This window comes from Triturus cristatus, unplaced genomic scaffold (assembly GCF_964204655.1).
Source record: "Triturus cristatus unplaced genomic scaffold, aTriCri1.1 SCAFFOLD_336, whole genome shotgun sequence".
Taxonomy (NCBI): Eukaryota; Metazoa; Chordata; class Amphibia; order Caudata; family Salamandridae; genus Triturus; species Triturus cristatus.
The window spans coordinates 34673-51847 of record NW_028187415.1 but is presented as its reverse complement, the minus strand read 5'-3'; the positions used below and the strand labels follow the sequence as shown (position 1 = coordinate 51847).

The 17175-nt window shown below is 46.2% G+C and overlaps 1 protein-coding gene across 1 annotated transcript in view; it reads right to left on the bottom strand.

Annotated features, from left to right (window-relative positions):
- Positions 1–9892: 9892 nt before the first annotated feature.
- The window catches only part of LOC146771172 (phosphoenolpyruvate carboxykinase [GTP], mitochondrial-like), a gene marked incomplete at its 5' end in the record, with an annotated part of 36409 nt that continues 29126 nt past the window's right edge, over positions 9893–17175 (bottom strand). The window contains one exon of the mRNA XM_085640329.1: positions 9893–10674. Within this exon, the coding sequence (XP_085496455.1) occupies positions 10220–10674 (455 nt within the window). The remainder of the gene's footprint in view (positions 10675–17175) is intronic.

Below are 17175 nucleotides of genomic sequence, written 5' to 3'. Positions count from 1 at the left end.
GTTTGCTAGTGGATGATTTGTTCGTTTTTATTGCACATTGAGGGGGTTGTTGCTTTAGGGGATTCAAGCGCTATAAAAGACTGTGAGCCACGGATTGAAGTGGCCGTCTCCTGAGAACCTACCACTGATGTACTTCTAGGACAACTGTACCTAGCTGCAGCTAATAAATTGAAGTTCCTATGGCAACAGAGTGTTCCGTGCCTCTGTACATTTAGAAGGCGAACTCAGAAGATTTCAGGCGTACCCTGCGCCGACAGCATAATTCAGCCTGTTTCTTCAAATGGTGCCCTCTGTGAGGCGGCTTCAGAGGTCGTGGGTCCAGCCCGAGGATGGTGAGGAGCCCCGCAAGGAAATTCCGGAGGACGGGCACCACGTGATCGACCCCTGCATGTCGTAAGTGGACCGAAGGTTTTTACAAGTGTGGCTTCTCCCTTCCAATGGCTGCGAAGACCTGCTGCCCTGACTGCCGCCACGCTTTGGCTCCCTTGGTAATTGGTATTGCGAGACATTAGACGGACCTCTGTTGGTGTAAGGAAACATCTGGTTAAGTTAAGTATGGTGGCCACTCCTTTGTCTTTGTTTAGTCTTTGTTCGACTTTTGCAAAAGCCGAAACCGAGGGGTGAGTGCAGTTTTTGTACTATAAAGTGACTAATTAACCCCTTGAAGTTTGTAAAGAAACTAGTGTGATAGCGATGCCTGGTTTCAGTAAGTTTGGAAGATGGTTTTGTTGTTGTTGCGATAGGGATTCCCGACTGGAGGACTCTTGTCCAATTCCTCCGGCCGGGACTCCCACTTATGAAGTATATTCTAAACATGGTATTGGCCCCATAGCCTTTAATGAGGCGTGGGTTCGCTATACTAGGAAAGATGGTGTTTTACGGTGGCCGCAGAATGGCAGTTTTGAGCTCAATATCTTAGATAATTTGGAGGACACTTTGTTTAAACAAAAAGCCCGGCCGGCTATGTTTGACTCTTTTCGCTTATGGCGTAAGGAGGCCAAACAGAAAGAAATAAAACAAGCTAAAAGAGATAGGAGGGATATGTCTATTTTACAAGCTGCCCAACAGTTTAAAAATAATGAGACCGATCATGCGATTGAGATATCAGATAGGCAACATTGTATGGCGGTAGATAAATGTTATCCAGTGTTGCCAACTTCTCCTACAGAGAAAAATGTGGACCCTGAGAAGGATCCTTTAATGTCCCATCTGCTGAGATTACCTCCGCCCTATGCGCAGGGGGCTAATATACATTTTGCACTACCGCCTGCCCCGGGAGCGAATGCACCTTTATTATTAGCACCTGCCCCACCTGTTGTTCCACCTCCGCAATCGGTTCCTGCACCCCCATCACAGCCTCTTCCTGTATTACCGAGCTCTCCCCTACCTTCGTCTCCCTTTGTACCCATTACTCCCTCTTCTGCCCCGCCTAATATTCTGTCTCCTGACCTAATGACGAATTCTCCCTCCGCTCGGAGGCGAATGGTTAATACCGTTTCTGGCCTTTTGTCCCCTCTCTTTGGGACACTTCAAATGACCCCTGTTCCTCCTCGTAGACAAACTCGTAGTCAGCTCCCAGGTCCAGATGAACGGGAAGAGCTAGATCTCCTTGCCCGAAGGTGGATCACGAATGGCCCCCAGTATAGTGTGCAAGACATTATGGTCACCTTTTAACAGTGGGAGGCACCAACGCAGAGATATGTTTTTGATGTTATGTGTAACATTTTAGGTCAAGAGTGGGAGGATATGGGATTGGGACCAGCCCCTCAGGGCCTGCTAGATGTTCAGGCCGAGTTTGATAAAGGGCTGATTGTGGGCGCAGAGGTTGAGGATGCGGTTAGGACGCTTGTCACATTTAGAATGATGTTTGCTTGCCGGTCTTTGCCAAAACGCGATTCCTCTGTTAGACGAAAATTAAAACACTATCCTATGAGAGAGGTTCCCCCAGTGTGGAGAGAGGAGGTTGCAGCTCAGGGTGGTAATCCTCTTATACCTGCTCACTTTCAACGTGTGTGGGTACACGTTCCTTGGAAACGATCTGAGGTGTTGGCCCTTAAACAGTCCTTACCGGACCCCCGTAAAAATCCTGCTGGGTACTACAAAGAGTTGTCCCAAACTGTAGATGCATGTATTATGAATTTGGCTGATATAGACATGCTAATGGGTAATGTGGTCCCACAACCATTATGGGCTAGGATTCGAAAGGAGGACCATCCCGGGGAATTGGGGGGTGATGGGGCTGCCATACTTGCCGCAGACAGACTCCAAGTGGGTGGTGCCAAACCTGAGGCTTTAATTACAGAACTCCCAGCTAGGATCATTGCCTTACTGAAAACTATGATGCCCCCTCTGCGAGTTAATTGGGATAAGTTAGCAGCTTGTAAGCAGAAAGCGGATGAAAACGTCTCTGATTTCTTCACTCGTTTTGAGGAGACGTTCATCGATCATAGTGGTCAGGATATGAGCACGGAAGGTGGCCAACGACTATTTGTAGACAAATTTGTGTCAAATTTGGTTCCGGAAATATCTAATAAATTGAAGAATTCCGAAAGTGCGTGGGCGGTCTCCTCTTCAGCCCAGATATTGGCTACTGCTCAGTATTATGAAATTAGGGAGAAAGAGGAAAGAGAGAAACTTGATAAAAAGACTAAAGAGCTGAAAACGAAAGTTCTTTTGCAACAAGCTTATCCTCCTCGCCCTGCCCAACGTGAATATCAGCCGCCTCCACATTTTCAGAGACAGTTGCAGAGGTCTGGGCCTTTTGTTCCCCGACCCCCACTGGGCCAGAATCAATGCGCCTACTGTAAAGAAGAAGGCCATTTAAAGTATAATTGTCCGGTTTTGTTACAGCGCACGAGCGGCATTCCCGGGTCACGAGGCCGGGGTAGTTATCAGTCAGCACCCAGGGGTAGAGGACGGGGTACACCGCCTAATAACCAACGTTCCATGTCCCCTGGAAACTCCACGAATTATTTTGATCAGCAAAATGTTCAGTCTACCAACTATTACAATGATGATTATTATACCGAGGATGAGAGCCAGAATTCCCAATCTAGCTAGGACAGCCATGGACAAAGTAAGGGAGTAGTATCAGTTACAGTGAACCAAAGCGGGTCTTATGTTGATGTGGTAGCACTAGGTGTTACAGAGCCATTCCTATTAGACACTGGTGCGACGAAGAGCTCTATGATTCACTCTAAACTCCCTGGGGCACCTTTGTCTGGCTGTACGAATGTTTCGGTAGGTTTTTCTGGCGCCCCAGTTCAAAACCCAGTTAGACGCCCTTTGACCATTTCAATAGGTTTTTACAAATTGGAGGCCCCGTTCCTTTTAACAACTGGTTGTGGTGCAAATTTGTTGGGCTTTGATTTATTGAAGAGATTGTATGCGACATTACACTGTTCCCCTTCTGGTGTACGTCTCACCTTAGGTAAGAAATTGACCTCACCGATGTACTTGTCTAAAGACCAGCTTCCCCCTGAATTACAATCTCTTCCCGCCACCCTCTGGGCCACCGGCCCCAATGATGTGGGCCTCCTGCGAATCCCGCCCTACATTGTAACCCTCAAGCCTAATATTAAATTTCCTCGCATTCCACAGTATAAAATTTCCAGTGACGGCGAAAAAGCTCTTTTGACTATAGTTCATGATTTGGTACAAAATGGTGTGGTTGAAAAGACTAGGGGAAATGTATGCTATAGCCCTGTTCTGCCTGTTTTTAAACGAACCGACCCTTCTCAGCCACCTGTCTATTGTTTTGTGATTCATCTCAGAGAGGTCAACAAGATCGTAGTACCTCAATTCCCTGTTGTCCCGGATATTAATGCCCTGTTGACAATGATACCCGCCTCAGCTTCCTGGTTTTCTGTCATTGACCTCAAAAATGCTTTCTTCAGCATTCCCATTGCTGAGGAAAGTAGGGATATTTTTGGCTTCTCCTTAGCAGGCCGAAGCTTCCGGTTCAAGCGGGCTCCTCAAGGTTATTGCGAGAGCCCCTCCATTTATAGTCAAGCATTAAAATCACAGCTCGATACTTTGTCTTTACCACCAGGGGCCACTCTCATTCAATATGTGGATGACCTGTTGGTTGCAGCAGATTCTGAGGACACTTGTAAAAAGGCTACCATTTCACTGTTACGCCACTTCTCTGACCACCACCACAAGGTTTCACCATCAAAATTGCAATATTGCTGCCAAGAGGTTACCTACCTAGGTCATCTCTTGTCAAAGGAGGGACGGCGATTGACCCCAGAACGTATCCAAGCAGTTGCCCAAATTCCTATTCCATGTACGCAAAAAGGTGCGTGCCTTTTTAGGTATCACCTCTTATTGTAGACAATGGATCCCCAATTTTTCCCTCCCGGCGAAACCCTTGTTGGCACTTACTCTTAAAGATACACCGCACCCTCTCCCATGGACTGCGGAATGTCAGAAAAGTTTCACTGATTTACGTACTGCCTTATGCTCTGCTCCTGTGTTAGGAACTCCTGATTACAGTAAGCCTTTCACACTATGTTCATGAGAAAGAAGGTTGCGCATTATCAGTTTTAACGCAACGATTTGGGAACAAGCAACGTCCCTGTGCCTATTTTTCGGCCACGTTAGATCCAGTGGCCAAGGCATTACCTAGCTGTTTGAGGGCTACAGCAGCAGCAGCAGTTTCCATTCGCCAGTCTGCTGGATTGGTATTAGATAATACCCTTATTGTCATGGTGCCGCATGCAGTAGACACCCTCCTAAATAGAACAAAGACTCAACACCTCACGAGTGCCCGCCTTTCGGGGTACGAATTGACGCTCTTGGCTAGCCACATACACATTAAGCAATGTAATGCCCTGAACGCGGCAACATTGCTGCCAATTCCAGTAGAAAATGGTACTCAGGAGCAGCATGATTGCTTCCTCCGCACGGAGGAAGAGACAAGAGGCAGAGTTGATTTAAAGGATACTCCACTCCCGGATCCGGATGGGATCCTATGGGTGGACGGTTCTTGTTTTATGCTTCCCAATGGTGAAACGACCTCAGCCTATGCAGTCACTACCCTGTACACTGTTGTGGAAACAGCGCGTATTATGCATAATTCAGCCCAGGCAGCTGAATTGATAGCACTAACTAGAACTTGCGTGTTGGCTGAAGGAAAAAGGGTGAATGTGTATACTGATAGTCAGGATGCGTTTGGAGTGGCCCATAGTTTTGGCCGCCTGTGGAAGGAAAGAGGGTTTCTCACATCCCATGGCACTAAGATACAGCATGGCCAATTGGTAAATGACATTCTTGAATCACTCACCTTGCCCACTCAGATAGCGATTGTGAAGTGTAGTGCACATAAGAAGATCACTGATGATGTAGGTCAAGGAAATGCTTTCGCAGACCAGATAGCGAAAGAGACAGCTAGAGACACTACAAGCCGCATGTATGTTGTGGGCTCTGCTAGATGGGTTGCACACGGAGGGATGTGTGAGAATACTGTGGACAGTGTGAAAATGATCCAGGCAGAGGCCACAGAGAGAGAATTGAGTACGTGGAAAGAGAGTATAGGAAGGTTGGATGTGACAGGGTGCTGGACAGACTTGTCGGAACATCAACGCTGGTTGTTACCAGATGCTTATGTACTCCCAGTAGTTACCATGGAACATGGTCCAGCCCACATTAGCGCTAAAGGTATATGCAAACTTCTGGCTCCGGTATGGCAGAATGTGGGGATTCCTAAATGTGCAGACAATCTGGTTAAGCATTGTATTATATGTTTGATGCATAACCCGGGGAAGGGTACACCAACACCGGCAGGCCACTTTGCTCCCTCAACGTACCCTTTTGAGGTTTTGCAAATAGATTACATTCACATGGAACGATGTAACAATCTGAAGTATATTCTTGTTGTGGTATGTGCCTTCTCCCGATGGGTGGAGGCCTATCCCCTGAAAGATAATACTGCTCTATCCACGGCAAAAGTCCTTGTGAAGGAGTTTCTGCCGAAATTTGGGTTACCCAGAATTATTTGGAGTGACAACGGAAGTGAATTTGTGGGTCAGATCATGCAGAAAGTATGTACAGGCCTTGGCATTAAACAAAAGTTCCACGCAGCAAACCATCCTCAGTCAGCAGGGTTGGTGAAATGCTATAATGGCACTCTTAAGCTTAAACTCGCGAAAATACAAGCCAGCACGGGTCTTGCTTGGCCTGATGCCTTGCCCTTGGCTCTCTTATCCACCAGAACAACCACCCATTCCCGTATGGGGCTTAGTCCTTATGAGGTTGTGTTTGGGCGCCCTGCAAATGTTTGGGGAGTCCCAAGGCCAAAGAAATACTCTGAGATAGAGCATCCATTGTTAATTGACTATTTGCATGATCTCACCACTAAGTTATGTGTCCTTCACCAACAGGTACAAGATACTTTGCCTCAGGCTTCAACAGACCCTGGTCATACCATACGGCCCGGAGATTGGGTCTGCATTAAAAACTTCCAGAGGTCGAAGAACTTGAAACCTCGCTGGAGAGAACCTCGTCAAGTACTTCTAGCAACGCGTACTGCAGTGAAGGTGGCCGGCAAAAAGAACTGGGTACATGGGGTACATTGCAAGAAAGTGCCCCTACCTTTGCCTTATGATCAGTGGGTTCGCAACCCAATTAGCGACTCTGAAAACGAAAGAATACCAAGATTTGGACTGTTTAGCGATGCACACCTAGACTTTGCCAGATCAAAGAATGACGACGACGAGGTCCTCCAAGCAGCTATACCACCGGCATTGAAGTTGGACACTACTAAACCACATCTCCTTTTCCAAGAACAAACTGTACCTGGTTCCCAGAGGTACGATTTGAGGCCAAGACTGAACAAAAATACCCCAATAGTGCCTCATTAATTTTGTCTGTATCCCGATTTCCACATGTTGCAGGGCCGTGATCGTAGTCTCAGAATTGTGACCCAAGGTATGGCTCTAGGCCTGTGGGACTTGTAGGAAAATAAAAAGAACTACAGACAATCACAGCTGAGTCAAGCAACCTCCCGTCACGGGCAACATTTAGAGATGGAAATGACTGTTAAAAAAGGAACGGACAAAATACAAACAATGAGCACGAAGCATTGTAAATTATTGCATAATCGTTTTGTAGTGGCTTTAATAATATTGATTTTAATGTGTATTATATTGTCTTGCATAGGATGGGGATTACATTTAATTTTTACGCAGCCTACTCCCAAAGTTACCTTTGAAATGCATACGCATGTCGCTCTACCACCTCATGTTGAGTCAAGAAGGAGTGAATTCCGTAACAACACATTTGTTTCTATGCTACACCAACATCAATTGGCTACTAATGCGACAAACTGTTGGGTTTGTGGTCTTCTGCCAAGTTCGGTGAATACTGGAATACCATACATTACCCTTCCTTTTTCATTTAATGGTTCGTGTAGTGCATGGTGGGAATTGAGTGCCAGTTGGGTATTTTCTGGAGATGGTGATACCCGAGATGTAAGGAGCTTGGGAGTACATCTATACCATTTATGTTGGCGGGACAGAAAAAGGATATATGGGACGAATAGTGAGAAGTCAGAATATGCTGATCGCCAAACCAGATCTACGGATTTGTATTTCCTGCCCTCTAATAAAACCTCTCGAAAAGGACAAACTTTTCTAGTGGTACCTGGACAAGCACCATTCTGTATTAGGAAAGGAGGGTTAGAATATAAAGGTACAAGCAAATGCCAACATATTGTGACCTTGAATGGGACAGATTGGCCTCGCATGGTTCCCTCACGTAATACATACTTCGTGTGTGGAAATAAGGCTTAGACTTCTCTACCTGGTAATTGGAGAGGCACTTGTTATATCGCTTGGTTGTTGCCCCCTACATATATAGCAGATGCCAAGCATCATTTACAGAAAAGAAGGGTGGCGTCAGACCAGGATACGTCAGGACAAGAAGTCGGGGATGTCTTGAAGGGACTCCTTCCATTCTGGGGCCCAATAGCCAACAGTAGAGACATAAGACAACTAATCCGAGTTGTAGAAGCCACTGTCAATGAAACAGCTGGAGCTTTGAGTAATCTCACTGCAGAACTCGTTGCTGACCGCCTTGTCACGCTTCAGAACAGGATGGTATTAGATATTATTCTTGTGGGGGCGTATGCAAATTGATCGGATCTAGCTGTTGAATTTATATTCCAGACAACGCCCCTACAGTATACCAAGCCATCTCTAGACTACATAAGATCGCTGAGTCAGTTCACCAGGATGAAGGGAATTGGTCTCTGATGGGATGGTTTTGGGGACTACTGTCTACATGGGGAAGGAAGATTCTTACCTTTGTCGGAGCAACTTTGGCTATTCTCTTCTCATGTTGCCTTTGCCTACAATGTGGTCCCGCTATATGCGGGCTAGACGCCACCCTGTGTGTTCCAAATCCGGTATCTCAGAAAGCAGAGAACACGAAGATAATGCTGCAACAACAGCTTGTAGATTTCATGGCTATTGAAGTCGATTCTGATTAACAACAGCCTCAGTGTTTTTGCCTGAGTAATAGCAAAAGGAGGGTCTGAGGAAAATTTGATTATGGCTCCATCTTGCGTATTGACACCATTGCGATGTTGCCCTCACTCAGGCACCGACAACCTTCGTAGCGTTTCTTCCATACTCTGTACTGTAACATGTTAAACGACCTTTTCTGTCTCTCTGAGCGAAGTACATTCTGAGACCCGGCTCGAAGCAACTAATTCCCGTGATAACCATCTATTGACCCTTGGTGATCTTTCTCTGCCTCTCCAATTGTTTTACGAATCACCACCTGCAACACGCAAACACGTCCTGTTGTAAATTAATTTAACTTAGGAATGCTCATGCCACCTGGCCTATAGGGTCAGGTAGAGAACACGACCCTAGGGAAGGAATTTCTATTACCTATTATCCTGTATCTTGTACAAAGAATGTTTGCTAGTGGATGATTTGTTCGTTTTTATTGCACATTGAGGGGGTTGTTGCTTTAGGGGATTCAAGCGCTATAAAAGACTGTGAGCCACGGATTGAAGTGGCAGTCTCCTGAGAACCTACCACTGATGTACTTCTAGGATAACTGTACCTAGCTGCAGCTAATAAATTGAAGTTCCTATGGCAACAGAGTGTTCCGTGTCTCTGTACATTTAGAAGTCGAACTCAGAAGATTTCAGGCGCACCCTGCGCCGCCAGGCATAATTCAGCCTTTTTCTTCACAGTAAGAAGTGAAGTGTGAATGTTGGTGTTATGGGCCCCACCAGTGATTGAATGAGTGAATGTGTTAACGTGATGTCTGGTCTGTGATAAAGGGATGCTATTCGGTACGGGTTTTGCCTTGATTCCCGTTACGCAGGTTTCCGCGCTGCAACAATCCGACCAGAGACACAAGGACTTATCAGGCCAGTATCCCCAAAACCTAACTGCAGGGATGCAGTACAATTTAGGACAGCAAGTGTAACAAGCCTACACCTTCCCTGCCCAGTTCCCGTAGGGGAAACCAGGGTCAGCCTAGATCTAGCCTCCGGGTGATCAGTCACTGTACAGAAGTCTTGGATCGTATCTGGGAATCAGAACCTATTGCCTTTCTTTGTTTTTGTCTATAAATTAATTTCAGCTGGCTTATTAAACCTCCCTGTAAATAGGAAATATTGTATTTACAAAAGTAGCTGTTCTGACTGGACTTGGAGTTTATTAATTGTCAATGTGGGTGCTCCCAAAGAGTCAAACTCCTAAATATAGTAATGTGGTTATTCAACTGGAGTGCAACATAACCTTAGTCTCTTAGATACCTTGCTAAATGAATGAGCCACACTGATTTTCCTTAGTGACCAGTTATTGCAATAGGACAGGAGAACAAACCTCCAACATTTTTCGCAAACAGACTTGAGTCTAGTAATCCAAACTCACAGCATAGTTCTTTATTTTTCTTCAACAAGTACAGAAAACACACTTCCCTCAATTTATTTCTGTACAAAGAGAGTTAAAAGGCAAAAAACACCGGAAAGACCCAACCCAATCCCTATTTCCCTCCCCTTCCTCCCCACAGAAAGCTGTCTATGGTTCATGATGAAGAGTGTCTTCCCTGAAAAATAATCAGATTTTTGTCCTTAAAAAAATCATGTAAACAATGGAATGTTTCACAGTTTCACCCCTTGTAGGAGTGTAACCATTACTCCCTCACTAACAGAGCAGCCAGGCAGTAAAGACTTGCACCTTCTTCCTTCAGACACTCACATCTTCTTCACCCGTTCCTCCAGCGCGTCCAGCTCACTAACTACCTCACCAGGCAAGTATTGGTTCACCTGTTCAGTCAGGTAGTGCCTGACCTCGCCTACCTCCTGCTCCCAGAAACCCTTGGGTAGGGAGAAGAGCTCATTTGTATCAATTGGGGGCAGCCCTTGCAAGTCCAGTGCTCCTTCTGCAGGCACATAACCAATGGGTGTAACCCGGGCACCAGGTTCGCCATCCACACGACGGAAGATCCAGTCCAGGACTCGCGAGTTCTCCCCAAAGCCGGGCCACAGGAAGTTGTTTTCGGAGTCCTTTCTGAACCAGTTGACGTGGAAGATCTTGGGAAGGTGGACAGATGGACGGTTCTGCATGCTCAGCCAGTGTGATAAGTAGTGGCCAAAGTTGTATCCAAAGAATGGGCGCATGGCGAAGGGGTCATGCATGATGACTTTCCCTGGGAGACAAGAAAGAAGGGAAGACGGTAAACAGCTGTATATTTTGGGTAACGTTGCCAAGTCCTTATAGACACCATGTTGGGTCAGACTCACATAGTTCTTAGAGACCGTTTGAGTTGTGGCTCTCACAGACCCCAACTAGGAAAAAGCTCTCAAAGACACTACATCCGGTGTGTCTCTCCTAATGATAACATGGTGGCTTTGCTACCATATATCTCAAAAACACCATTCTGAGTGGGCCACTCCGAGACTCCTTAGGGGCGCTGTTACAAAGTTCTTAGACTTCATTGTTTAATAAACTGTTTTACTAGCTATTCATGTACCAATCAACAGGAGAAGAAAATGCCAGGGGGCATGGAACAGTGACATCCCCCCATTTGCGAGTACCAAGCACATTAGTCCTATCCGTACGTAAAAGTGGATTGAAGTAGGTTATTAAGTAAAGAAGTCCAAAGCAATTGTAGCATGACGTTGATTTATTGAGGGAAGGTATATTTAATAGCACCCCACCAGAAGCATGTTGGCATCAGCTCAGGCCTAGCCATTCTGAGCTCCTCCGTCTGATTGGTGGCATCTACTGCACACCAGGGTTCTACATCACCTCACAGACACCATAGACACAGAGAGCAGACATTAGATACACAGCATGTAAAACTGGATATAACAAAGTGCAACATAGCAAGAACAATTACTACATTTATAAACACAATGGAGTGCATTAGTTGGAGGCATCTCGATATTGTTCGTTTCCCACCATTTGCTGTGCTTCTGTGGGTGGCTCTGAGCCTCATTTATTGTTTTGTCTAGCTTTCTGCACCTGTCTATCCCTGCTTAAGCAGGCTTAGAGCTGCCGCCTCCCTCCTGTGCCGATCAGTCTCCCTTTTAGCGTCTTTCAAGTCTAGGTCCCTAAAAGTAAGGCAACATCTGTTTAAATCCATTTAATCTAGACCGTTTAGTAGCACAAGGGGGGCTGGGGCTTGAGGACTGCTCGGTGCCCTAATATGCTGTCAGTAACTCCAGCACTGCATCCCAGAAGCCCCTAATGAAAGTCACCATTCGCTGACATTTCATACATGTTGGGCGGGGGGAGATGGGGTGGGAGGGGCGAGGGGGTTTGTTGCGAGAGAGTATCTACCAATATTCCAGAGTCTTATTCTTGTGAAGTATGCATGGCGTGAATATTTAAATTGCATAAGCTTGTAGGCTGACGATATGGCTATTGGGCTAGGGGCCATCAGTGCAGTAAGCCGCTCCACTACATCCAAGGGACCAACGTAAGCCTCCTATGCCTCTATTAGTACGGAGAAGGTGCCTGGCGTATGCATCACCACTGCTTTAAACATTCACATTATCTTTTTATCTGTGAGTTTAGACATGGTGAGTTTCACCACTAATGGGTGGATTGGGGGAGCTCCTCAAGAATGGTTTGGTAGAGTGTCAGTGCATGGCGGAGCTGTAAGCAGCAGAAGAACTGGGGCTATAAAAGTCCAAACTCCTTCCTCACGGTTGGGAATGAATTTGTAGACTTACAATTGACCACAATCCCTATTATAAAGATGTCAAGTACACCCCAGCCCTGGAAACCCTCAACAGCTGCAACACTATGTTGGGAGTATCCCTGCACAGGGATGGGTTTCTCTTGTTAGCTTATTTGTCCACCCCAGGGCATGCAAGGTGTCTCTGCTTCTTACCAGTACTATCTTAGTGGCTGGTAGATCATCACTGCTGACACCTACCCCACCCAGCCCCCACAGATGTCATGTATAGGTGTTATTCCATTCATCACCCAAAGCTCGCTCAGAGTATTCCACGGTAACAAACATACAGTCAGTCATGACCGCTAAGTAAAACGCTTGGTAGTATGCCATAAAATCTGCCATGCCTGGATCCTCGTCAAAGACCGATTTACAATACCAGGTCAGTTCCAATCTGGCAGCTTGACTATTCCATAGACCCCCTGTCAAAAGAGAAGAGTTCGGGCCGGTTCGCCCAAGAATCAGGACATGCCAGAAAGGGCCCAGTAGTTTATACCCTACTGGCCCCATTGGGGGCAGAACTCCCCCACCCTGAAGTCTGGTGGTAACTGGAGGCGGGAGTTACCCGCAGTAAGCCCTGGCATCCTTATGAGCCTCCAACCCAGGAGACTACCCAGAAGTCTTTGTGTCCCCCTTTCCGGGGGACGACTGGAGAATTTGCCCCGAATCTTTCCCGGGAGCTGGCAGAAAGCACACTGATGCCAGGGATATTTCTTAAAGAAATAATGGGATGGGGGCTGTCTTGACATCATATACCCCTAACATTATTTGATCCCCCATGAGGACCAGAGCATTCCCATGGCAAACAAAAGGAAATCTGCATTCTTTTAGGCGTAGTTTTGGCATATGGTTTTCACAATTGAGCTAAATCCCAATTTCCCGTCACTTGCCATGCTGAATGGCAGCACTATTCGGACTCTGGGTCAGCCAACAACCAGGAAACCGTTCTGAATTTAGACATTTCTGAAAACTAAACACCCAATGGAGTCCAGGTTGGCGCGACTTGCATGGCTCCCACTAAGTTTTCTTACTCAGAATGCCATGGAAACCCCAAACTTTGGGTAAAATCACGTATTTCCCTGACATTTCTTTGAGAGAAACTTCCGGAATATGTAGTGTTCCACAAGTTCCTATCACCATGCGTTTCCACACTTCTCCTGATAAAAATGGTACCCTCACTTCTCTAAGCAATCCTAACAGGAGCGGATCAAACCAGAGACCATGCACTTTGCATGGTCTCTAATTTAACCCATTCCTGTCACAGGTGCTAAATGTATCTGGTTGGCGGTTAAGCTCAGTGCTAGTCTCAGCCACAATGCAGCTATGGTATGCAAGGAAGACCTGGCCTGGATTCAGTCATATGAGGGCAAACATGTGCTCCCATTTCAGATTATTAAAGTCTTGTCAAAGTCTATCTGAAGGACTGCTAGTACCAGGCCATGGTTATAGTGCTGTTAGTCGTGATATGCATTGACTTTTGTGACATCACATATATTATAGCTTCAACATAAATGAAATTGTCGCAGCAGTTGACTGGACACTCAGGTTTACGCACTGTGGTTATGTCCACCTCAATGGAGTCTTGCGGTATCTCACCCAATTCCCTTGCAGCTGTGTGCGTGGTCAATAGATATAGTCCAGTGTGCTGGAGTGGAATTTTACTAATTCTACGGAGAATCCATTAGTTCCCAGGGCTTTCTATGAGGACATTTGCCCAATAGCGCCAGTCACCTTTTTCCTCGGTAATGGGGTAGTCAATAGGGTCGCTCGTCATGTCAGTGAGGCTCTTCAGTTAAAGATCTGCTACGGAGGCCTCAGGGTAACACTATTTGAGAGCGCCCTCCCTGCTAGAACTCAGTGCTCCAGTTGCTGCTGGGTCTGTTACTCTCTGCCCTTCCGTATTTCAGGTGTATACGAAATGGTGTATATTTTCCTTTTTAGTCCCCAGTCCGTAGAATAAGTTTACAGTTTTATCATCTTGGTCGTAAAACTGGCTTTGGGCAATAACCACAGATTTTGGCCTCTTCTGTGAGAAGCTGTCGATACTGCAATTTGCCATTCTTAATATCAAGCAGGAGCATCTCAGTGGCGTTGCTGTCTGTATAGTCCCTCCACGTTAAGGAGTACCAACTCTGCAGCACAGATTTCCTCCTGCTTGCCATGTTTTATTTTCAAGATGTAGTCTACAGCCCTGCCTCTCACTACGGATTAAAATGCTTTCCATAATATTGCTGGGGAATCAATGGAACCTTTGTTAAGTCAATGGAATTTCTCGGTTTCTTTTTGTAGGGCCATCCTAAAACGAGTGTTGCTAAGACTAGTGTTTTTTTAACCCCAAGCATTAAGTCGTTACATGTTGGTTTGCTGAGCCTTGCCTCCCCTCCCTCTAGTCTTTAGCCAATTGGGGTGTACTTTGAGAGCCCTGTGGCTAAAAGGTCTACCTCGGTTACCATTCTCACATTCAATAAAAAAAATAAAAAAAATAGAACTTAGAAATGGATCTGTGCACTCTTGAAAAAAAGGTGTATTATTGGTTGTAGGCATGGCAGTGCTGCCATGCATAATGTAAGCTACATGCCGTCACAAAGCAGCTGCAACGAAGTCCTCCATTGGAGTCTAGTGTGCCATGTCTGTTATTAATGGGTTATATCGCTCAATTGAAGTTTACCCCACTGTGATCTCTGCAGGAGGCTGTTGGATCAATGATCAGGCTCTACCTCAAAACAAGCACACCAACCATCTGAGAGAGTACGCCACTGGCTCTAGGAAGGCTTCGGGATGATTGCCCTTCACACCCTCTGCGAAGCCCACGCATCTTAGACTGATGTGGCAGGCTCGTCTCGCTGCATCCTCTACTTCATCTATTTAGAAAATACAGACTTGTTGGCTTGCACCTCCGTAACCACTTCAAGTTTGGATATTCAGTCCTGAGCTTCATTGACTCGATTCACCGTATTCTTCGATCCTGGTGGGGGAGCACCACACCCATGCCCACTGCCCTAATATTGATCTATGGAGATGAGCATGAGAACTGGATCATCACTGAATGAATTCTGCAGAGACTGATGAGTCAAGGTGGCTTGCACCTGCATTGTTGTGACACAGCCAAACCCGGGGTCCATCGGTGCTATGCCATCTAACTTCGCAAATGTATCCATTTTACCTTGCTTCAGGGTGAGGCTGGGTTTATCTTTATTCAAACACTCAGAAAGGGGGTGGGAGAGGAATGTAATTGATCCACCATACATCCTGCCAGATACAATAGCCAAACAACGCAGTGTAAATTCCCTTGGGGTGTAGTGCAGAAATGAATATGCTACTTACCAGTATGCATCTGTTCTTGGCATGTAGGGCTGCTGACATTCATATCTGTGCATAGATCGCCGCCTAGTGTTGGGTCCGGATGTTTGCACGTTGTTGTCCTGGAAGAGTCTTCGAAGTATCCTGAGATAGGTGACTCCTCCCCTGGACCACAGTGCGCATGGGCATCCTCTCCATCCTCAGATTGTTTTTCGCCATTGTGGCAGTGATGGAGTAGATACAGAAAGTGATGACCATGCTATACAGTAATTCTGAGAGCTGCAGCTGCTACAGGCGCCGGGGAGGAGGGTGGGCGATATGAATGTCAGCAGCCCTACATGCCAAGAACAGATGCATACTGGTAAGTAGCATATTCAGTTCGAGGCATGTGGGCTGCTGAATTCATATATGTGCATAGAATACATAGCAGTACCTCCCATTAGCGGCGGCTACCAGTGCCAGCTGCAGCGGTCTGAAAAAGAGTTTTGAGAACAGCCTGTCCTACAGCTGCCTGCTGTTTTGATTGCACATCTACACAATAGTGTTTGGTAAAGGTATGTGTAGTGGACCAGGTGGCTGCTCTACATATATCATGCAAAGGAATGTTTCCCATGAAAGCCATGGAGGCCCCTAACTTACGTGTTGAGTGGGCTCGTGGGGGAATCGTTAATGTGCGTTTAGCTTTTTGATAGCAAATTTGAATACATTTAACGATCCATCTGGCTATACCTGCTTTGGAGATGGCGTTACCTTTGTGGTGTGGGGCAAAGGCAACGAAAAGTTGTTTTGTTTTCCTAAAGACTTTAGTCCTGTCTATATAGTACATGAGGGCTCTCTTTACATCTAGTGTATGGAGTGCTCTTTCTGCGACAGTTTGTGGGTTTTGAAAGAAAACAGGCAGTTCAATGGTTTGATTCATGTGGAACTGCGATATCACCTTGGGCATGAATTTGGGGTTGGTACGTAGTACGACCCTGTTGGCGTGAACCTGTATGAATGGCTCTTGAACGGTTAGTGCCTGGAGTTCACTAACTCTCCTCAAAGAAGTGATTGCTACTAGGAAAGCTACTTTCCAGGTGAGGAATTGAATCTCACATGAGTGTAGAGGTTCAAAGGGTGGACCCATCAGGCGTGTGAGGACCAAGTTGAGGTTCCACATTGGAGCTGGTGGGTGGCTTGGAGGAATTACTCGTTTGAGTCCTTCCAAGAATGCTTTGATGGCAGGCACTCTGAATAAAGAGAGGTGCTGCCTGTTCTGGAGATAGGCTGATATTGCGGTCAAATGGACACGTATTGAGGTGTACGCCAGATTGCATCGGTATAGGTGTAAGAGGTAACAAATTATGTTTTGGATGGATGCGTCTAGCGGGTTAATGTCATTATTATTGCAATAAATGACGAACCTTTTCCATTTGGCTGCATAGCAAGCTCTGGTAGTGGGTCTTCTAGCTTCCTTAATGATGTCCATACAGTCAGGTGGCAGGTTTAGGTAGCCAAACTCTAGGACTTCAGGAGCCAGATTGCCAGGTTCAGCTGTTGTGGATCTGGGTGCTGAATCTCTCCATGGTTCTGCGTCAAATGCGCGGGTTTGATCCGCAGCCTTTGATGCGGCACCACGGAAAGTTCGAGAAAGGTGGTGTACCATGGATGGCGTGCCCATGTTGG